At 40.7% G+C, this 23,309-nt stretch overlaps 1 protein-coding gene and 1 long non-coding RNA gene across 6 annotated transcripts in view; one reads left to right on the top strand and one right to left on the bottom strand.

The window, feature by feature from the left end:
- Positions 1-15,847, bottom strand: part of SORCS2 (sortilin related VPS10 domain containing receptor 2) — a 525,884-nt gene extending 510,037 nt beyond the window's left edge. For all 4 annotated transcript variants that reach the window (XM_015625588.2, XM_015625587.2, XM_015625589.2 and 1 more), the window contains exon 1: positions 15,732-15,847. In XM_015625588.2, the coding sequence (XP_015481074.1) occupies positions 15,732-15,761 (30 nt within the window). In that variant the 5' untranslated portion in view covers positions 15,762-15,847. The remainder of the gene's footprint in view (positions 1-15,731) is intronic.
- A 432-nt stretch (positions 15,848-16,279) lies between these two features.
- LOC107202706 overlaps positions 16,280-23,309 on the top strand; it is a 33,384-nt gene continuing 26,354 nt past the window's right edge. For both annotated transcript variants that reach the window (XR_001520810.2, XR_002001607.2), the window contains exon 1: positions 16,280-17,211. This is a non-coding gene — a long non-coding RNA (uncharacterized LOC107202706). The remainder of the gene's footprint in view (positions 17,212-23,309) is intronic.

Genomic DNA, 23,309 nt, shown 5'->3' with positions numbered 1-23,309 from the left:
CAATCTAAACTCACTCATTTTTCCAACATCTGTTAGGATCTCTTAAAAGTCTGTCCTTGGGGACAATTTGTCACATCACAAAATGAAGACATTTGCACCACAACATGCTGACATTATACTATCCTACTGTCACTATTTGTGACAAACATGGCCCTATGACAACCTTTTGTTAACCTCTCTAATACCATGGATAGATATTTGACCATGTACTGCAAATAGAATCAATGACACCTTTGGGACCAAAGCAGAGCAAGTGTGTTCCCCTCTGAAAGCCAATGTCAGCCTATCTGCTCCTAACTCTATGGTACCACATGCTCTGATCCTGCAACACAAACACTCTACCTCACCTCAGTCTGACATGCAAGGATGTTCATTGCAATGGTCAAGCTAAATGAAGCAGCAACAGAACCCTACAGTCAACATCTTTAAGTGGTAATAGGGAAGGATGAATCCAAATTAGCCTTCTAATTATTTTCTCTTTAACTCAACTACTTAAGCAATTACCTAAGTTACACAGTATAAAGCCCTGAAATTTTTTAGTACTGAACAGACTTGGTTTGCTGCACCATTGTTCCTTCACCAAAAAAATAAGTGAAGGAAGAAAACCATATTTTTTTTTCCCATGTAGATATAATAATGATGCCTACTTGAGTATCATTCCTCAGAATTATTAGCATGTGATTCAAAAACTACAAAAAATTACAAATAGAATTGGTTCTGCATTTGTTGTCAGGATGAGCCTCATGCTGTTGGCAAAGAGAGATGAGAGCCACCTAATGCTTTGGGGGCTTAAATACCTGTTAACTAACACTGTGATATGGTTGCAGCATCAGCCCAAGGATCTGACAAAAAACACTGAAGCTGCTGTGGCTTTTCACAGGCTTTGGGCTCAGTGACACCATATGGAGAACCCCTGCTTTCACAGCTCTGTGAGTGCAGCAGAGAGCTCAGGACGATGAAACTTCACTGTAGGGAGCCTTCTGCTTCAGGGAAGTGATGAGGACTCAGGTCTCGTTTCTCTCTGCTGAATTGATTGCCTGTGCAAGGAGATTGATGCAGAAATCAATTCACTCATGCCAGCTGGTTTCCCTCTATCTGCACGGCTAGTAAGTTGATTGGGATATTAGTTTCCTTCAGCTGATGTGTCTTCCATATGTAACATGCTGACCCTAGTGATGCTGAACACACAGCAGCTAGAAAGATTAAATTAACCAATCCACAGAAAGGAAGGTAGAAGACTAAGAGACAGTAAGAAGACAAAGAAAGGCAAAAAAACAACAGCCCTCAGCTCTTGCTAAGAGGAGTGTTTCTTCTAGATAAATGAAATAAGATAGAATTTTAGGGAAAATAAAATGAAGAGGAAGAACAGTTAGAAAGAACAGTGTGGAATTCAACAATAAAATATAATACTTGGGTTATTACTTGTTTCTGTTCACTTTTCTCCATTTTGTAGGCTCTTGCACCTCTTTCTTTCCATTACTGTTAACATTCCATTCATTACCTGTGAGACAAATTAAAGCCAAGGATCCTTCCATAATGGAAGAAATTTAAGTCAATGAAATAGTGCTGCTTCATTCTAGCTGAGAAATACAATCACAGCCTGGGTTCCCAGGGAGTCTATAGATAGAACACTATAATTGAATGTTTTTACTGATGCCCTTCAAAACAATATTTAAAATGGAAAAAGAGCACTAGAAATCTCTATTTTAAAATCATGAACTATTTGTAAATAAAAATGAGCAAGATTTTCAAAATTCACCTTCAGCACTTCTTAAAATCTAAGAAACTTGATCATGCCTGCTTAATAAACATTTTAAGCAACTTAAGAGAAAAGGATTGATTTCCATTTCAAAAGAATCACAAATTTTTACTGAACAAAAACCTAGCTTAACTATGCCATGCAAACTTGGAACAAACAAGCAGAATTTCTTGTATGTATCAAAACAACTTTATTATACAGCACGCCAGAAGATCAGCTGTTTTAAAGTCAAATGCTGAGACATCAAAGGCATATTTTCATACATGGAAAGGGTGAGACACTTGAATACTCTCAGGTAAACTTCAACAAACTGAAAATGAGACTCACTTATTGATAAGAACATACACAGTATTAATTACATACCAAAAGAATAATGGCTTGAATTTAAAATTAATCCTGACTTAGATGAGGATGCCCATTTAATGAACATTAATTCAACTTCAGATAACCAAGGAAAACATTTGGGATATTTTGTACTTTTTTGCATATGACAGCACAATCCTCCACACATCTAAAAGGATCCTTTAATAAATTCTATAGAAACAAAAAGACATCTAAAGCTGCTTTTGCCATGCATCTTTCTTTCCAGAAACAACATTCACTCAAGAGAAATAACACTCTTTAAAGTACCCAAATTGCTGAGAAACTTACAATAGAAAAAAAAACATAATTTGTAAATTGTGTTGATAGATCTACTTGTTACTTCATATAATTTTTCTGAATTTAAATACTATTTAAATCCACATAGAATTAATAAATGGGTTTAAAATTCTGAAATGTAGAGACAAATCTACAATCACTTAGAGAACATACCCCAAAATTTGAACTCATTTATTTATCCATTTATGGAAAGGATAATAGAAAGCCAGTACTAGTGAGTACATAAGCTCACCTTCCCTCTCATTTCATGTTTACAAACAAGATGCTTCTTGCACCTGAGAAGCTTTTACACTTACCCCTGAGCCACAAATTGCTGTTGGCCAGAAAAGCTGTGTGGTTAAGGATCACAAATTTTCATCTGAGTCTGATGCTCTTCCCCAAACATCCAAAGGTCTAGCCTAGTACAGACATTCTCATGTTCTTCTTAGAAGTCATTCCCATAAGACAGTATCAATTTCATGTTAGATAAAAGCACTCTAAATCTGTTCATCTTCTTTCAGTCCATGAACCTCAGTGACTACACAGCAAGCGCACTTGCATCAGAGAAATAAGCTATGCCAGAAACCACGACTTTACATGTTTCTGCTTCTGACTCCCATATTTTCAGGGCTCTGATAAAGCGACAGCTTGGATATATGAGATTCAAAGTTGCCTCCTGTGACAGCTTCAAACTCATTTGCTGTCTCTGCTTTCCTCAGGTTGTGTTTGTTTTCAAAAGAAGCTTCGTTCATTTCAATTCCTGCAATAAGTAACAGCTTGTAAATATTTAATTTCATTTAAAGGAAAAAGAATACATTGCCTATCAACTGCAGAAAGTAATAATGAGGCATACTTGGCAAAGTCCCACCTCAGAATGACATCACCCAAGTATGAGAATGACATGCACTAATATCTGAACTTAATCCAGACAATAAAATCCAGGGTAATAGACATTTCAGAAGCTGTGTTTTGTTCACAGTACCTCTTTTATATATTAAATCTAAAACTGAATAGATTATGATTATTTTTCAATTACACCCGCATGAGCAACCAAGTAATTTCAAATTCTTATTAGATGGCATGTGCATGTCACAGAACTGGAAATGGAATTTTGAGTATTTCATTTCTATTTATGATTATTTAAACTCACCTGGAAGCTTAACACAGGAGCAGTGTATTTCATAGTACGTCCCCAGTCCAAGCCCTGGGTAAGTTTAAGGGATCTCTTCACAGCTTTTGATTTGAGGCATTAGGTGAATACTGCTCCTGAGCCAGTTTCAACTATTGATGATAGTTTCAACTATTTTGGGGACACTTGTTTTTTAAACATCTGTTATTGCTATGTTATGTCTGCTAGAGCTACAGGTCCTGCCATGAACACAAGATTTCCTTAAGCAATGCCATGCAGTCTGTCCAATTCCACACACAACATGTGACCAAGTGTGAACATCTATTTTCACTGGAAACTGGCAGCTCCCAAACTGATGACTTGTCAGTGTCATAACTAACCATGTCTTTCAAGATCTTCTTTTTCAGATGGAATGGGGAAGGTGATGCTATTCAAGCCCTCAGGGGTGAGAAAGGTGATTTAATACTGAGAAGGAAATGAAGGAGAATAACAAAGGAGACACACAGAGACAAAGGAAGGAGGAATGAGACATACCAAGAAAAGCAGACAGGCGAGTAACAGAAACAAAGGACAGCTGCAGATCTTGCCTAAAGGGGAGCAAAGTTTCTGGCTGACTTCAGTTAGTGACTGTCACAACCAGGTTCATTTAATAAATACAAGCCTATTTAGTGGCTACAGAAAATACAAAGCTTGCCTATTTTGTGCAAACCATCCACATACAACAGACAGTGGATCAAAGACTATGAACTCTTTATATTATTCCCTAGCATGGAGTCTACACCTAAATATGAATTTCAGTGCTCTCATCTCAATGGGCTCAACTTCTGAGGTACCGACCCCTGTGAAACATCACACTGGGCTGAGTTCTGCTCCCTCAGGGAAACCTTGATGTACTCCACAAAGTACAGCAATGCAATAACCAGACTTGCTGGCAGTTTCTGCAAACCAGATAAAAATTACATCCTTCTGCAGCTTTACATTCCCATCTTCAGGAACAGTCTCTTCACAGACATGAAAATTAGAGCCAAGATGTAATCCCTCACAATAGATGGACATTGATTCAAACAGGAAGTGGAGGCACTCCTTTTCATGCATCTCCATATAAAGCATCTCTTGCCTCAGAAACACACAAAAACATCATGAATATTCCTATGTGCCTGCAGACTGATCAAACTAAACCAATTACACCCACTGATGAAGAAACTTGTCTTTCATTCAATTCTTATGTTGCAGCAGTTTAAGAAGTGCCTCTCTGCAGTTAACAAAACCACAAAAAAATATTTTATATTGATAATTTACCAGCTAACAACCCAGTTCTCACATGGATTATACGTGGTGGTCTGATATTAGTCATCTCCCTCCCAAGGGTTTTTAAATCAAGAAATGGAACACAGGGCACAAGGTGCTTATATAATAAATTTTAAAAATTCTCTCTTAGGGTTTTCCAGGGGCAATGAGATTATTAAAAGGTTCAAAGCCTTCTAAATGAAGCCCACTTTATAAAAAACATCTAGTTTAAAGCAGTTGGAAGAGGAGGAAGAAAGGAAGGAAGGAAAGAAAAGAAGATCTTATTAGTAGCCCTCAGTGCTCTACCCAGTAGCCCTTGAGAGATGCTGCAGGAAGATGAACATATGTATTTAATTTTCAATTGAAAGTATGTTCACTGAAGTTATATCCTACCATATTTTAAGCAAAGGTGCCTGATTCAGCCTTTGTGCAGGGAATGTGTTCCTTCTGCATCTTACTTCACAGATGCTAACAGGAACCAACAACTTAATCAGTGAATCAGAAGGCAGGGTTCACAGAGCTACAAAAAATACTTTTCAGCTGACATGCAACACATTTTTTTGCTTCTCTTCTTTACAGTGGTTTTAGATAGTGTTAAATAATAGTATCTGTGACCCCAGCGAAATTTAGTACATTGGTAGTGGGCTGCTTGCTCCAAAAATATGGACACTTTATCCACACATCCTCTTCCCTCCTGCGTGTGCTCAGCAGTGCCTTGGTGGATGTCACATACAAGAGAGGAAAGAAGAAACTCTGGATTCTTTCAGGTTTGTTTTTCCTATCAGGCTGGTAAACCACAAAAAGAAGAGGATCAGATCTCAGCTGACTCTGCCAGTATTGGCATCCAGGGAGAAAGAAAAGCTCAGAACCACTAATAGTAACAACTTCCCAATTTTCTACCCCAAGCACCAGTACAGTCAAGGCCAACCAGAGTGTTCACTGTCAGTCCTCTGTAATCTGTCACTGGTGTTCAGGACACAGCTCTCACTCTGAAGCCACCCTACTCCCAGCATAAATGTTTTGCATAGTTTCAGTTCAGCTTGTACTTCTCACTCAGGGCAAAGAACAAGTTTCAAGACTGCTCTCAAGGCAGCTGAGACCTTTCCACATATTTGACATTTTGTGGTTGGGTAACAGGCAAGGAAACACAGGAAACCACTGATTAAAAGCCAAACAAATTAGCAAAATAAGAAATGGCCTTTTACATCAAAAGCTGCAACTTTGATGAAGTCCTACTGCCTATGATGAGGCATCTCTGCTTGGGAAAATAAAGCTTTTTCTATGCTCTAACCTCATTAAATAATACAGTACTGAAGATTCCAAAGCCCTATACACAGCAATTAAATTAGTGCAGGATACAAGACTAAAATGAGAGAGGCCAGAAGGAATGAAGTTCACTTAGCACGTGTGCAGAGCAGTGTATGGCAGCCACATCTGATGTGAACCCTTACTGCTCTTAACAGGGCCCCACAAAGTGCTCAGAAAGAACACTGAGGGATTCCTCCTAAAACCAGCTGGGAACTTAGAGACAGAAGTTTACTGCTACCAACCTCCCATGGAGTAGGATATTGGGATTTCTTTAGTTAAGAATCATCAAGATTAGAGCCTGCAAGTACAAAAACACAAATGTATAGCAGATCCTAATAATCTGATTTTGGCTTCCTTTCCCACTGGGAAAATCACTGCAGGTTGAGGTAATATGGGCACAAGAGCATTAGTCTTTCTATAACATCCAACTTCTCCAGCAGCCCAATGTGCTCCAGCATCACCAGCCAGGTCTGTGGAAATCTCCAGGTATTTGATGCCACAAACCTCCCTAGAATTCACCTCATGAGCTCTGCACCTAGCTGATTGTTGGAGCACTACAAGACATCTGTTTGGATCCCCACTGACTACTGGTGGTAATTGAAGTAAAGATCTCTGCACTGAGAAAGTAATCCACTAATCAATTTGTTCCTGGCACATACTGCTTTTGTTTGGTTTATTTCTGGTTTTAGATCTCATCCATGGAGTCCTTCAAAATCCACGCATAAAATAGAGCTGCCCATACTGAAGGGGCTCACAAGTTCCCTCGGGGTTATACTCTTATCTCTGCCTATGTTAACACTGGTGCCTCCTTAGGCTGAACACCCAAAACAATTGCTGGGAGCATAAAACAAGAGCTGAGAGAAGCGTATTCTGCTCTTCATAAATGGCAAGATTTAACGAGTGCTGCTGCAGATTTAGATGTGTTAGACTTCACAAACAGTTCCAACCTCTGAAAAGACCAAGTTACAAGGTATCTTTCTGCTAGCAAACACAGGAAAAACATCTTATTGTATCCCTTGAGAATTTTATGGCAACCTACTACCCCAGATGTAATTGTGTTTGCAATGAAGAAACAACTATTTCTTCAGAATCAGTCACATTTACCACTGTGAAACAGTGCTGAAAGCTCAAAGAGTGATTCCAACATACTCCTCTCACTTTCCAGCTCCATCCCCTTGGGCATCTGTCTTGCAGTGACAATTGCTGGTGGAGGAAAGCATGGGAATGCATTAATCATAAACAGGCTCTTCACCACCTAAGAAAAGCAACATTACACCACCATAGCTCAGTTAGGGAGGCCAAGCTGCACATGGGTAAAATTTACAGGTGGAACAGCTTGGTCCTCAATCATCATCATCATCATTATTTATTGGTATTACACAGTACCTAAATGCTACCAGTTCTGAGCAGAACCCCAGTACACATCCTGCTCGTACACATGCAGGGGAAAGACTTCTCTTTCCCTGGGCACTTTCAGTCCAGGGGCCAGACCAGAGACAGTTACTGTGATAAAAAAAAAGTGTTTGCACAGAGTGTAATTTGGCATCTGCTAAAACTTAACACTGGCCAGTAAACATGGGCCTACAGCTCCCCAGGAGTAAGGACACATCACAGGGGTTAGTGCTCCCAAATATGCTGCTGCAACACTCATGCAGCTTTACTGTGCCTCCAGTGACAAACAAACAAAGTTCATAAAATGAATGGGGAAAAAAAACATTAAATACATCTATTTCATCTACTAGAACAAACTTTTGACAATGTTACTGCACAGAAACCACTAAAACCAGCTTTTTTTTGCTAATGACCAAATTATTGAAGTGTTTTTATGACTTCCCTGAAAAAAATATATATATTTACTGTTCTGTGATTTTCTTTTTAGGAAAACGGATAATCATGATAGCAATTAGAAGGATGCCAGAAATTAACAATATTCTCTGTGTGCAAGTACATTTCTAAAAACGTGCCAGTCAGATACACAATAGAGAGGTACAATTATATCTAGGTATTGTCCTATCTAGATGGTGCAATTAAAGAGCTAGCAAAAGTAAGGTTAAAAGAAAACTTATAAGGTCAAAATAAATGTTATTCAGAGAAATAATTATTAGTCCATGAGAGAAGAAAAAGTACAAACAATGAGAAAGAAACATAGTTGTTCCCTTAATCTGCTAAACAATAGCAGAAAAAATCATATTAAACACAGGTTAATAAGTTTAAGTGACACTGTTTTTAGTCACATAATCTTAAGACTGTTCAATGATCTTGAAGTGCCAGAGTCTAGGCATTTAAATTAAGCTGGACTATACATTAAAAGGAGTCCTGATCAAAACAAATATCAGAACAAGCAGACAAGTTTGCACAACCTGTGAGAGGCTTTTCTTCTCTAATTCCTGGGCTCTACTGCCAAAGAAGTCACAGATGCAATTTTATATAGTCCTGCCTATTTTAGGTGTTATGGTGATAAGCATTACTTTGATATCAATGTGCAAAGCTAGCTTTTAGGCAAAAGTCATCCTAAGAGATAGAGAAGTACTATTATTCTCACCTTGCAGGTAGGAAACTGCAAAATCACCTATGTAAGGCAAGTGGTATTTCCAAAGATACTGGTGAGGTAACTGGCAAAAGTTCTTTGGCCCTACTATTCAGCTTCATTTTAATCCAAGAGCTGTTCATTTGGAACCTCATGCCCTGTCTCTGGCCAAGCCTTAAATTTCCCCCAGGCATCAACTGCACCTAAACTCTTGCTTAGAGCTCGCAGACCTGATGATGGGGCTGTGCAGAGCATCACCAGCTCTGCCAAGGGCTCTCAGTCCTGCAGCACGGCAGCACCTCAGCATCTCTCCTCTTTCCACAACAGCCTCATCCAGACATCCAGTAGGATTCATAAGCCCAGCACTTCTCTATTCGTCACACTAAAGACAGCAAATCCAGCGGATGCTCCCAGCTTTCTCAAGCATGTCTGTTAAGATTGTCAGGGATCAATGCAGAGACAATCCTCATCTCCTTCCTTAAGACTTTCAGCAGAAGTCCAAGCTGAGACGGAATCATAGAAGCACAAAATGGTTTGGTTTGGAAGGAACCATAAAGTTAATCTAGTTCCAACCCCCCTGCCACAGGCAGGAAACCTTCCAATAGACCAGGTATCTCAAAGTCCCATCCAGCCAGGCCTTGGACAGCTCGAGGGATGGGGTTCCCACCGCTTCTCCAGGCAACTTTTTCCAGTGTCTCACCACCCTTGCAGTGGAGAATTTTCTCCTTCCTGAAGAAGTAAAGCATAGCAAAGGATCCCATCCATTATTTCTTTAAAAGTGGTTTTGTCCTTGGTGATTTGTTAGAGTTTTAAATTAGTATTACTGGGACAGGGGGTTAGGGATAGGAATATTTGGTAAGGAATGTAAGACTTTGAGAATAAAAATGCTGATGATGTTGCAGGTTATCAAGTTCCATTCTGAGCTACAGCTAGAAGTCATATGCTGCAGAATACTTTCAACCTATACTTTCTGCTTTTGCATAAATGAAGTTGAGTTTTCAGAACATAGAAGCATCCCACTTGATTCTACTGCAGAATCTCTCTCGTTTAGGTGAACAACCTTTGGTCATAACTGACACAACCATAAAATATTATATTTGGACAGGCAAAGGACTTGGCATAAAAGCTTCTGTAATCTGGGCAGTTTCACACTTTTAGTTCATAAGGTGGTCTATACCTTACAGAGCTTCCCATTTTAGCAGAACAATTACAGTTTTTATGAAAAGCTCATCATTTTCCCCTTCCATTCTCTCAAAAAGGATCTACTACTCTATTGAATTTTAATAAAGTCAAAAGGGATGTCCTCAACTCTTTCTCCAAATATCTATATTTGCCCATCAAACTTGGGAAGAATGCATTATGTTCCTACTGTGATACATGAACTGCTACCCCCAGCCTGAACACATCCCTTAGGATCGCTTCATTTATCACACACGTGTAATACATCAGCAGTATCAGAGGGAGGAAGGATTCCAACCTGGTGCCTCTCAAGAGTGTATATTGCTAAATTTCCCTCCTAGATTTAAACTGAGCTTATCCCAGCATTGGCACATTAGTGTTGCTGTAATAGCTCATTCCTAAGCAAGCCAGGTAATGCCAGTCAAACCCGCACACCAGGTAAAACCAGGTAAGGCTGCAGGTGTGGAGGGTTCATGGAGGAGGACTTTGAAGCATGTTTGAAATACACATTTACTAATTAAATGTATGTATCAATTTTAAGTGTCTACTTAGAGGATGATATGAGGTGATATCTCTCTTTCCTTTAGCAGCTGGAAATTGCTGAAATTTGGATAGAGCTCAGCAGGCAGCAATATGACTTACAGCCAGATGTAAGCCTGGTAGAGAGGGAAAACAGCAGCTGGTAGAAGCAAATAGATGAAATAAGCCAGAAAGTTTATACCGTTAAAAAAGAAAAAGGAAAAAGAAATTTTAAACTCCTGCGTTACTTCAATCAGATTAAAATCATTCTGCTTTCCATGTGGGATTCTGCTGTTCCATTCAAATATGATTATTGGTTTCTGTTTGTTTTTATAATCACACTATCATCTCAAAGAATTTTAAGAAAACTCTCCCTATGGGAAATCTACTTTTCACTTTGAAATATATCTGCCATTTATCAAAGGTCTGAGCTGTCAGAATTTTTGACCTCATGCTCCCTTTAGTTTCATAAAACGTAGTCTGACTACTCTGCAGAAACACCATCCAAACCTTACCACAAATGGACTTTAGCCCATGTTTGCATAGATAACTACATTTACCATTACAGGTACTGCTACAGTAATGTCTAAGTCAATGCTTTTTATAGTTTTTCTCACAGTTGATTGCAAACTGAACAAAATAAAAAAAAACAATTAAAGAAAATTTCTGCTAGAAGAACACATGTAGTGATCACTAGCTTCAACAAATCATACACAGTGAAACTGTATCAAAAAGAGAAAGTTTCTAAATGAAACAAAGTATCTGTATATCAAATATAAACAAGTCTGGATCAGCTGAAGTTTTTGCATAGCAATATCTGCAGACATGCAATAAATCTTCCTTTCTGGTAAGTCACTGCTTTTTAGGACAAAAAAAAAAAAAAATGTGTATATTTATATTTATTTTCCATAACAAGTTTGTTTCTGGGGGATCATGACATCAAGTTACTGGACAAATAAGTGCCTGCATGGACTTAATATTTTGCCAACAAAAAAAAAAAAAAAGAAATACTGGCACCATGAAAGTGCAGACTTGGAAGTAGCTCACCAAAGTCCTGCTCACACTATTTTAGCAGTCTGCACACAGCATGAAGAGCAGCCCCTGAATCAAAATCAACTGTGAATACGAATCTCAATCTCCCCCTATTTCTGCTTTGGCTTTGATTTTTTTTTTTTCTTTTTTTAAATTGGCTAGTATGAATGCAGAATGGGAATTCTTCAAAGGGTCAAAAAGAATATAGTTTTACAAACAAAGTTGTTTATCTAGCACCAAAAAAAACGTTCCTGGGATGACTCAGGTTTCTCCAAAGGAAAAGTAGGATTTTTTAAAGCTGTCATGAATTGACTATTTTTTCCCCAAACCAGAAAGGCTGGCGTATTTTTAATATATCTGGACACATGCATATGTAGCTTAACACACTAAGGACTATTCTTTTGGCATGCTACCTGTATATATTCCAATTCTCAGTGTTATTTATCAGTTTCATGGATGGCAATTACTTGCCCTTCCCACAGTAAATGGTGTGTTGCACCACCCACCTGCCATGTCTTCAGTGTATGATATTTTAAGACTGGCAGGAAAATTAGTTCCACTTGCATGAGCCTTTGTTTGAAAGTAAGACCACACAACAGCTTTCTGTGGGCAGAGGGGACAGAGAGCAGAAATACTAATTGCAGGAATTCACCAACCAGATACATTCTTGCTGTGACAAGCACTGACCTGCATCACCAGTGATGGTTTTGACTATACATCCCGCTGCAAAGAAAGGTTGGGGTCATGCTTCTTGTGCATAGGATTTGTAAATAATTATCAGACAATGAAATAAAGTAACAAGGACACAAAGCAGGAAGCAAATTGCCTATCTCCTGGTACAGCTCTCTCTTGACAAAGCAAGGAATTGTACCCTGATCTTCCCAGTGATTCAAGCCCACTTTAGAATCCATACAACCACATCCTCTGCTTTGCCATCAAAGCCACCATTTCTCTAACTCACCAAACTAACAGCATTACAAGAGGATAATAAGTAAACATCAGACTTCTACAGCACAGAAAAGAGAGAAGAGAGGATAAATTTAATTTATAGCCTCCCTAGTTTCTTTCAAGATATTTCATGCAACCAAAAATCTCATGCTCCTACTATTGCAGCACAAGACGATTTACATGAAGCAAATTATTTTTTTAAAACTCCATGTGCACATCAACCTAGCCTCTGCCCCTCTCACACTTATTTGCCCTTGATCTACACATGTGAGTATTCCATGACAGCACTTTCAATGAACTATTCATGCAGGTGAACATCCCTGAGAGATGCAACTGCCCCGCTGCTTTTATAGTTGTCTCTTCATCATGGAGCTCAAAGGAATAATCCTTTTGCATATTTCTTCTTCATTTATTTTACTAGGTGAGGTGTTTAAGAGAATATGTGATCATTTGGAGCTCATCACTGTCAAATGTTCAGCCCAGCAGCTGTAAAGGGTAAAGAAACTAGTTTAGCTCCTTGGTTTACAAAGTGCTGAGTACCTCCAATGAGGTGCCAAATGTGTGTGGTGACACTTTCAGATTACTGAGTGCCTCCTGAGGCTTGCAGGGCCTGATCCAAAACCCCACTGTAGGAATGACAGCCCTCCCCTTGGCTGCAATGCGCCCGGGACAGAACAGAGCTCCAAGACTCAAGCCTGTGCTGCCAAGACAAGGAAAAACTTGCCATAGATTTAAGAACACAGAGTAAGGTGGCAGGTTCAAGAAGCACTGGATCATAGTGTTCCTACCTCCAAACAACCCAGAGTAATATAAATAAATACATACACATATACTTAAACAAATAGACATTCAAGACTACTTTAAATATGTTTGGGATCAGGTGCTTATTTTCAATTGTTTGAATATAACATACAAACATGCAGAAAAATTCTCTGCAGTCCCCTTGAGCCCATTCTGTTTCCTTTGAGCTTAGTGTATTTCTTCCACTTCTTAAAAAAAAACAAAGTTAAAAAGAAGAAGATTCTATGAACTTTCTTTACAAATATTTTTTCTCTGGAAGCCTTTGTTAAAATCAGCTCTTCTTCTGGAAGCATGCAATAAAACAAAGCTGACTAACAAGAAGAGAAGCTGAAAAAAATGCTGACAATCATACTGTAAAACATGCAGTACTGGCTGCTTTCGTTTGGGTTGAGGCAGCAAAGTCTTTCATTAAGAGGTCACTCGTTCAAATAGAGTCTTGCTTGACAGTAATCACCTGATGGCAGGCAGAGTAAGCATCATACTTTGTAAGGAACTCTGCAAAAGTATTTTTTATTGAATGTACAAATAACTTACAGAACGTCTGCAGGCATTAATGATGAGCACGTCCTTCTGCAATATTGAATTAGTTGATAGCAACTAAGCAAACAAAAAAAGAGCTAAGTTGCAGCAAAGACTGTAACCACTTTCATTTCTTCTGACAGTTGCCATTTATCTTTGCTTTTGAAGAGACTACGGGGTAGTATTCTAGTAAGTGAGCTGTAGCATACTGTGAAAAAATAATAACATTTTAGCAATACAAGCACTCACTGCAGCATCTGTTATTAAATCTTTGCAGAGAGGCGAGGCGAGACCACTAGTCATAACTGTGGATTAGCAAGGTTCTACTATATTCATTTTAGAGTGCAGAATGCTTTGCATGAAAGCTGTTACTTGCCTTCTATGTCAGAAAATGAACTTATACCAACTTTTTAATACTAAATTCTTCAAGGAAGCTGTCCTAACAGCCTGCAAGCACTGTCCACACAAAACAGCAGCAGTCTAATAGCAGAGAAATGGAGGGAGAACAGAATCAGAATAGCTGATGCTGCTGATTTGCAACACTTTCTTTTCACAGAAAATGACCATTCTTACACTTCCTTCCTGAACAAATCAAAAACTGCCTTTGAAAGTGTCAAGCTTTATGATGCTGACTTCAACTCTGACACCTGATTATACAAGAGTATTAACATAAGCACTCAGCATGCTCCAGGGAATCACTGCATCCTCATCAGTGAAGCCTTAGCAGCTCCACATCCTGGCTGACTCCCTAGCAAAACAGGCAAAAACCCAGGACTTCAGGTCCTAGAGAAAGGATGATAATTCGCATACTTATGAGAAGTGTAACACACACACTCTGAACTAAGCCAAGTTTAAGTAAACTTTATACTAAATTCACAAAGTTCAGGCAGAGACAGTAGTAGTTAAAACACTCAGGAGTTTTCCAGAAACACTAAAATCCTCCAGGAGAAAGTTCATCTTAAGCTTTCATAACGATATTTTCCTGACTATGAAGTTACACAGACAGAGCAAAGTGCTATGTAATATTTACCCATGCCGGCCATTGTTATGATATAATGTTTCAGTGAAGAATAAATTAGAGCAGCAAATCCCTGAAACCACCCGTTCAAATACTCACTCATCCATTCAATACATAAAGAAGTGAAGACTAGCTGAAATTGAAAATTAGTTTTAAAAATACTAGTGGCACCCACCGTGAGAGTTGCTGTCTAAAACAGATAAACAATAAAGGCAAGACACATTGCTTTAACCATGAAAAGTTGTGAACACTGATGCTCTAAAGCAGTATCACTCGCCCCAGCGCAAGATTTTTATCCACCGATGTGGCTGCAAAAGCCCCCTAGGAGAGCTGCTGCTATTCCGGATCTTTGCGGGACGTCCCTACGCTCCCGCGGCGCCGTCTCGCTCTCTCACCCCTGCTGCTCACATCACCTCAAGCCCAGAGCTACGTTTTATTTCATTTTCGGTTTTTTTCGGGCTTTTCTTTCCCCGGCGCTTGAGGAGGTAGAGAGCGGCGCGGGGGAGATTACACGGGGATGACTGAATCGCGGTGAATCGATTAAGCCTCGACAATTTAATCTGGGACTTCATGCAGACTGGAGGAGATAATCCCCGCACCGCAGCTCGTCCGCGCCTCTCCTTTACCCGGATACCCTGGCACAGACCCGGGGCACGCTGACCGCACAGAGACACCGCCTCGCCGGTCCGGACCTAAGCCACCCTCCTCCTCTTCCTCCTCCTCCTCCTCCTCCTCCTCGCAGCGCGGCGCACACCGCGCACCCGGCGCCTCTGCAAGATGCGCGCTCGCAAACTTTCCAAACTTCTGGGGAAGTGGCGAGGGGTACGCGGAATCGGCCCGACCACGGCGGCGCTTCGCCTCCCGGCGGCACCTCACGGTCCGCAGCACCCCGAGCGCTGCCCGCGGGGACTCCCGCGCCCCGGGCCGGCTCGCGGGAGGCGGGAGCAGCGCGCTCCGGCCGCACGGAGGCCGGCGGAGCGCAGGTTGCTCCCCGCAAGTTGGAAGAGCAAAGCGACAGCAAGGGCAAGGGACCCCATATCCCACCCGCACTGCCCCTCGCACTCACGCTGCTGTTCTCGCCCGTCCAGTGCACCATCGCCTGGTTGTGAGACGCGTCCCCTTTCAGCACGAAGGAGGTGCTGATGAGGGAGACCTGCTCCCGGCCGGCCGCCAAGGATGCTCTCCTGGAGCGGCTGCTCCCCGCCGCCGCCCCGCCGCCGCGCCGCGGCTCGGGCGGGCTGCGCGCCCCGCGGGTCAGGGCTACCGGGCGCGGGCGGCCGCAGGGCTCCGCGCAGCGCGGCGCGGCGGCGGCGCCCAGCAGCGCCGGCAGCAGAAGCAGCAGCAGCAGCAGCGGCGGCGGCGGCAGCCGGGCAGCCCCGCGCGGAGCGGCAGCGGCGGACACGCGTGGCCCGCCGTGCGCCATGGTGGCTCTCCGGCGTGGTAGTGACAGGCGGGGAGGTGGCGGGGAGGGAGGGAGACACCGCGGCGGAGGGCGGGGGCGGGGGAGGGCTGTAACCGGAGCGGGGCTCAGCGGCAGCGCCGTGCGCGGGGCTGCGCGCCCAGCCGGGGCGGCGCCGCCATCTGCTGGTCCGCGCCGAAACGCCGGGCGGGCTCCGGCACTCACGGACACGGACACTCGCGCCCCGCGGGAGCCGTGGCGGGGACGGCTCTCTCGGCGGCGGCGGAGCCCCGCCGCTTGTGAACTTTCACGCAGAGCACCAGGGAGAGGCTTTCCGAGAGCGCCCGAGCAAGATTCAAGCAGCATCTCGGGGCGGATGCGCCGCAGCCCGAGGGGCGCTGGTGCCGAGCACCCATCGCTGCCTCTTTGGACGCGAGGCATGGCCTTGGCTCGGCCGTCCGTCCCAGGAGGAAGCGGTCAGAAGTGGTCCGTGGTCAGAAGCTGAGAGCGGAGGAACAAGTGAAGCCGGTGCAAAAATACTGTTCCTGTCGTTAAGACAAACGCTTCCGTGGGGAAGAGGACCCTGTCTGTTCTTCTGCCCCTCAGCTCTAGGAGGTACCAGGCTTGTCACCTGCATTGTCCAGAGACAACTGGAAATCCGTTGTTGCCCGCTGTGGGGACGTGTGCCTTGTAATTTGGGATTGATCCATGGCAGCCCCAAGAAATGCTCTCCAGGCGTGATCGCAGCCAGGAGGGACGATGACTGGACCTGTGCAGGGTGGTATCACTCAACTGACAGGTGAAGCGGTGGAATAAGAGCACACAGTTTGGGTGCTCTTCCTGCTTCACTACAGCGTGCTGTCTAACTTGAATAAACTGAGACTTTTGAAGCAGTTTGCCTCACATGCTGTGAAGAGGGCACAAGTTAGATACACAGAATCACTGAGGTAGGTACAGACCTCTGGAGAAGTCCTGGTTCAGCCTCCTGCTCAGTCCAGGGCCAACTCTGAAGCTGCATCTAACTTCACGGTAAGATAAGGATACTCAGGCCTAAATGTAAGAAAACAAGTTTGAAAGACCACTGAGGAAAGTAACGACTTCAGGTATAGGCACCCAACAGAAGAGATCTGGACTGTGTAAACCCAAGGTGAGTAAAGTTAATAAACCAGCTTTAGATGTAATCTGCCTTTACCCTAATGGCCTAGAAAATTAGGATTACAGAGGCTTTTCTGGGAAGATTAATAGAAAAAATAGTATCCACTGGTTTAACTGTACCATTTACAGGCCTGTGATGACTACCACAGTGACCTAAAGTGACCTGGTTATACCAAATTTGTGTAAAAACTATTTTCAGCCCGCCATATGACTACGTATTAGCTGTACACCTTCAGTGCTAGAAGACCTATGGTAACCTACCCTGTTATTACTGTAATAGCTCAAACTAGAAGGCAGTTTCAAATTCAGGATGACTCTCCATTTCAAAAGAAATGCAGAATAAAAATTAAAATAGTATTTTTTAAAAAATCACATGTGCTTTGTCTGCAGCTCCCAACAAAATCCTCTTTCAGAGTTCCAAGCACAGCCTCACAATCTCAGAACAACCGCTGTGCAGCCTTCCCCCTTGTTCCTCCAGCACAGTGTCTGAACTAAAAGAAGATATTGCCCTTTATCTAGGAGTCTCCAGATGCCAGTTATGGAGATTCTGTTCCAAACACCCTGACAACAGGAGCTCAGGCAGGCAGCACCACATGACCCAGGTCACCAGTAGCTACCTCTGGGCCATGCATTAAATTCATTTGTGAAGTACATCTTGTGTAAAGAGCAAGTTAAGTTTTGGATTCAGATCTTGATTGTGGAGACAATATCAAAAGCTCAGAAGTCCCAGGAGAAACTGTAGGGAGCTGTCTAAGGAAGGTGAAACAGGAGCGTGAAACAAGACTGACTTAGCATCTACTCAGTTTTCTCACAGTGTCTTATCTCTCTGAAACAATACCCTTGTAAAGCAAAATCCACCTGGGTTTAACTGAGCAGAAAGTTAATTTTCCAGACAAAGCCCTCTTGACTCTGTAAACTGGTCTCATCAACAGCTGTGGTCCAATGCTTGTTTGAATCACTGCTGTTAGGGCATGTTCTTTAGGGACACAGAAGTTGGGCAGTGATTCAACAGTTCACAGAAGACACACAAGGAGAAGGTGATTCCTGTTGGAATAACAGTTTCATACTGAGTCACCTTCCATCTTTTGCACCTCTGCACAAAGTGGAACAAGAGAAAAAATGCAATGCCTAATTGTTAAGAAAACACTGACCAACCACAACTGTATCAACCGACATGAAGGGGTCATTTGCCCATTATTAGGAATACAATAATTTTCTTACATCATGGCCTATCTCCTTTGTAACTGTGGCGATTACCCACAGTTTGTAGAATAACCTAAAAGTATTCAGAAGAGATGGGAGGGCCTAAGTCCCTACATGTTAAAACTGGCATGTAAAATATAATACTTCATCTGAATAAAGGCAACTGGACTTTGTCATCCTCATCCATTTTGCATTTACCTCTGTGTTTGACAGGTTGGGCTCCCATGAGCAGCAGCAAAGTGATGGTAACATCCACATTCCTAAGAGTTAAGCTCTCTGTATCTGTCAGTTACTGACACTTCCCACAATGACATAATGAGACTTAAAAAGGAAAAGAAAACCAAGCAGTTGTTGCAGAACTAATGAAGCCTGGTTTCCTCCAGCCTTGCACCTTATGGTCAGCTGCAAGGTCTGCTCGAGTCTTTCCCCACTGTCAGAATATCTTTTCCATGATTTTCACAGGAACCTAGCAAACCCACTAATAAAGCTTTCCTTGTCTGCCCAATCACAAAACTTGCCATTTACTTTTATGATCACCCCCAGTTTGTCCACTTAGTTGAAATTGTCTTAAGGGTTCAGAAGACTCTGACCAAGGTGGATGGACAGATCCACAGGCCACTGAATCAGTCACTGACAAGGACTAATCAAGCTTTTTATTCTTAGGCAAGTTAATTAAATATTTCACCTAAAGAATGCTAGAGCTGAGAGAAATAAATGTAATTCTTATGTATGAATTGTAAGTCTTGAGAACACGGGGATGAATCGGTCAACCTACAACTGTACTTGTCACTAGTTGAATCCCTTAGTATCAAGCTTTTAAGAAGTCAAGGATTTAATGGGACCCAAAGTAACTTCTCAATTTTCCCTTCTTTAGAGATTATCATAACCAAGAGAGATGTGTGGGCAGCACTATGAAAATCTTTGCATCACCTCTTGTCTTGCCACTTAGTGAAAGGCTTTTGCCTGGCTTCTTCAATGGCTTTTGAAGCTGGTTTTCCATCAACCAGATTAATACATACTTACTGAATACTGCAATCTAATAAGTAATACATATTTAATATATCAGTAATTCACAAATATAAAATGTATCTCTAGACGAGGGATGTCTATGTAGTCTATACAGTCTATATAGTACCTCTATGGCATTATTTTACTATGGTGCACACTTAATGACAATAGAGTTTCAAAATACAAATATCAGACTGGATGAGAATGCTAAGGTTTGCAAAACTGGAAAAGAAGCTTCATTATATAAATCCCATTAATGCATTCAAAGTCCTGTAGCTAAGTCACATAAGAGATAAAATGATGTCTTTATTTTGTCCAAAGTCAAGTAACTGACCCACAGGTCAGAGCCCAATTGTCTTAAAAAAAGAGAAAAGGTTCAGCTTCCATCCGCTTTTGGTTATGCAAAGGACAATCAAAACAACATACTTCTAGTCCAAAGCATGACCAGAATTTTTAATTACTTCTTATTCTGTTGTGACTATTCAGGTGAAATGCAAACACAAGAGAACAGAAGTGCTACTGATTTTTATGGGTTTGTTAGCATCAAGGTTGCTACTAAAGGATGGAAGGTAATTGACAGACTAGAAAATACAATTTTGTCTAGAAAGCCCAAGCAAGCTAAGCAATATAAGAGACCAACTCTGATAAGTGAGGAGTTCTCCCAGTTTCAAATCTTGTTTAACTGGAACTTCTTAAGAGCTGTCAAAAGGATGGTTTAGACTTAGTTTAAGGATTCCTAAAACAAAGAGGCTTCCCCAAATGTCTGTAATCTTTTATGTCTCTTATAAACTCTGGCTCAGCAAATACTCAGGGGCAGACAAAAAGATAAATAACTGAGTATCACAAACCTCTAAGCTCCTCTAGTCCTAGAACAGAAATAGAAAAGGCTTGAAAATCCAAGGCAAGTTTTGTCCTGTTAATGGCAAAATTATTAGTGCTATACTAATAACATTTACTCACATTTTTACTGACTGTCAGATTAGATTAAAAGGCTTCAGTTAACCCACTTCATTTTTACCACATTCATTTCTGATTAAATACTGGAAATATTACAGAAAGCTTCAAATTCTGCTCAGGTAGAGACCAAGATGAAATGCTAATACTCCTTTTGCTTGCAAATACAAATATTGATAACAATTTCTTTACATGGTTCACCCTCATAGCTGCCTTAGGTTGATAAATAAGATGACTGCAGATGCACAATATGGTGGAAAATCACAGAATTACCCATTTTAGCATGCTCCTCGTATATTGTTCGCCTCTTTTAGAGGTTGGTTTAAATTAATGTAGCAAGGTGCATTTAGTATACCTTATTCTATTCATTAGAGACAAAACAATTTCCAGTTACATTGTGTTTATGTTTACCACATCACTAAGAGCACAGGGACCTGCAGGTTTTATGACAAAATGCTCATGCATGAAAGCAACTTAATCTCACACAGTTATCAAAATGCCCAACTCCAAAACACCTTATGATTCACTCTGACCATATTGTTAGATAATAAATTAATAAGCAGCAAAGCTTTACTTCCTCCTTATTCAATTAACAAAACCCAAATGCTTTCTTCTCTGTTAAATTAAAATTATTATACATAATGCCATACTCTTATGCCAAACAGCAGAACTTTTATTTAGCTATGCCTCTGAGGTCCCAAAATAATTTTATTTGTATACTGCAACTTTCAAAAAAACCCCAAAAAACACAATAAAACAAAAAAAGAAAACAAAAAACCCACAAACTTTCTACAGTCAACAAATCTAGGTGTCTTAACACTTTTCTCAGTAGTTGCTCCATTTGTCAGAATAAAAAATGAAGCAGGTGTCAGGTTGTTTTATTCTCATTAATTCATTGATACATTGCTGTCAGCACCCAGCCCAGATGCCCACAGAAGAAAGCCTAATTAATAGGTAGCATTTCTTGTCACAAAGAAAAAAAAACTCTACTTCTGTGGGAAGTTCTGAACTCAAAAAAAGTGAGCAACTGCCTTTGTTCTATGAAGAACTGACTAAGCTACAAAGTACATGTTCAATTATCCTGTTCAAATTTGAACAATATAAAAGAGTGGATTTCAGTATAGTGTATTATCTCTGATTATTACAGAGAGCTCTCTCCAGGTATGGGTATACTAGCTGACATGCACTTATGAGAAAAAATTTGTAAGAGCTGTATGTGAGTGAAGCTTCCAATTTTACCAGTATTAAATTAGTAAACAGCATGTACACAGAAAAAACTGACACAACCATGCCTTGCCCAGTAGCCTGTAAACAAGCATTCACTCATTCAATCAAAGTAATTGAGCAGCTCAGCACTTTTACTAGTGAGTAGGTAAATGCACGTTACAATCTTGTTTAGTTCTAGCTCATAAAATAAAAGAAAATAAATTGTAAAATCACTGTCACTGAGAAAACAGGCTGACAATTAATACAAGCTGTCTTGATCTCCTTAGGTTTTATCTTCCAAAGATATCAAAAGAAATAAAAAACAACTAACCTGAATGTACACATTTGTCATGCCACAAAGCCTGAAACAGTGGTTTAGTCTAAAACAGAAAATACAAGGTGAAGTGTAATGCTGTAGTGGTTATTGTAAAATCATCTGTCTTCAACCTTCATAATTTCTCATCAACAATTAATGGGCAGAGTACTGAAAACATGAGAATTGGATTCATTGTCTACACCTTAAGAGCTCAAAGAGAACAAAGCATTTGTTGTTTATGTGGCCAGCTAGACTGTGAGAACTTGTTTTTCCCATAATAGCTTTGCTGTCATGTGTCTTCTGCCCTAAAATTTCATGGAGTTTATTTGGCAAAATATGGAAAGCTGAGAAATATTTGGGTATTTAGCTAAACACAATGTGATGTGAAGGATGTAATCCTCAGGTTTAGATTCAGTTTCATATTTGTCTATTAAGTTCCTTTTCTTTTAAATATAATGTTAATGTCCTACCAACCACTTAAATTCTGATCTAATCTTAACAGTACTTTTATCAGTGTCATTTTATTAAACACTTTGCTAATACAGTTGCATTTCTGAGAAAAATAAAAATAAATATAAATATAAATAAATATCCAAGTATATATAAATATATATCAAAGTGTATATAAATAAAAGTATATATATATATAAAAATAAATATCAAGCTTACCTAAAAGCAAACCTAAATCAGTCTTAGACTTTTGCAAAGTACCCAGAGCTCCAGCTGTAAGATCTGGAGCCTACATAAAGGCACCATTTTTCTAGGAGATGTTCCCATCTGGTAGATGTTTAATGGGAAGTCAGTATGACATGTTTACAGCTACCTCAATCCCCTTGAACTCTTCATGGAAAGAGCTTAGCAAGGAATGCAGATGTGAGTAGGCTCCAATCTATGGTTAATGGGTTTGACCATAGAGCAAATCTACTCTATTGCAAGCTTGCAAGCTTAAGTGGGTGTAGGACTGTGGGACTCCCTGAGTTTTCCAGGGAGTGTGCTAAATTTTGTCTCATGGCTGAGGTCTGCAGATACAGAGCTAGCTGGTTCAAAGCCAAACCAAGAAAAATGAGAGGGTTTTCTGTAGAAGACATATTCAGCTAAAACATCATAGAAAACCACACTTTTTTTAAGCTGTGAAATAGATTTGCTTAAAGCGACAACCTTCAGGACTGTCTACTTTAAGTAATTAACAGAACTGTACATGTATTTTTTTCAGGTAGAACCTTTTTTCTTCTGAGCTTATTCCTTTTTATGTCCCCTTGTTTGCTTGCTACAAAAATTTGCATGGTCTCAGTGAATAGAGATAAGTCTTTCCCCAAAAAAGGAAGTTACTGAAATAACGTAGCACTGTGAAAAATGTGTATTATCAGATGCCAGGGAACCTGACTGCCACACATTTTGAAGAA

The sequence above is a fragment of the Parus major genome, chromosome 4 (genome assembly GCF_001522545.3).
Source record: "Parus major isolate Abel chromosome 4, Parus_major1.1, whole genome shotgun sequence".
NCBI classification, from domain to species: domain Eukaryota; kingdom Metazoa; phylum Chordata; class Aves; order Passeriformes; family Paridae; genus Parus; species Parus major.
The sequence above is the reverse complement of the archived record's forward strand: the minus strand, read 5'-3'. Positions and strand labels throughout refer to the sequence as shown.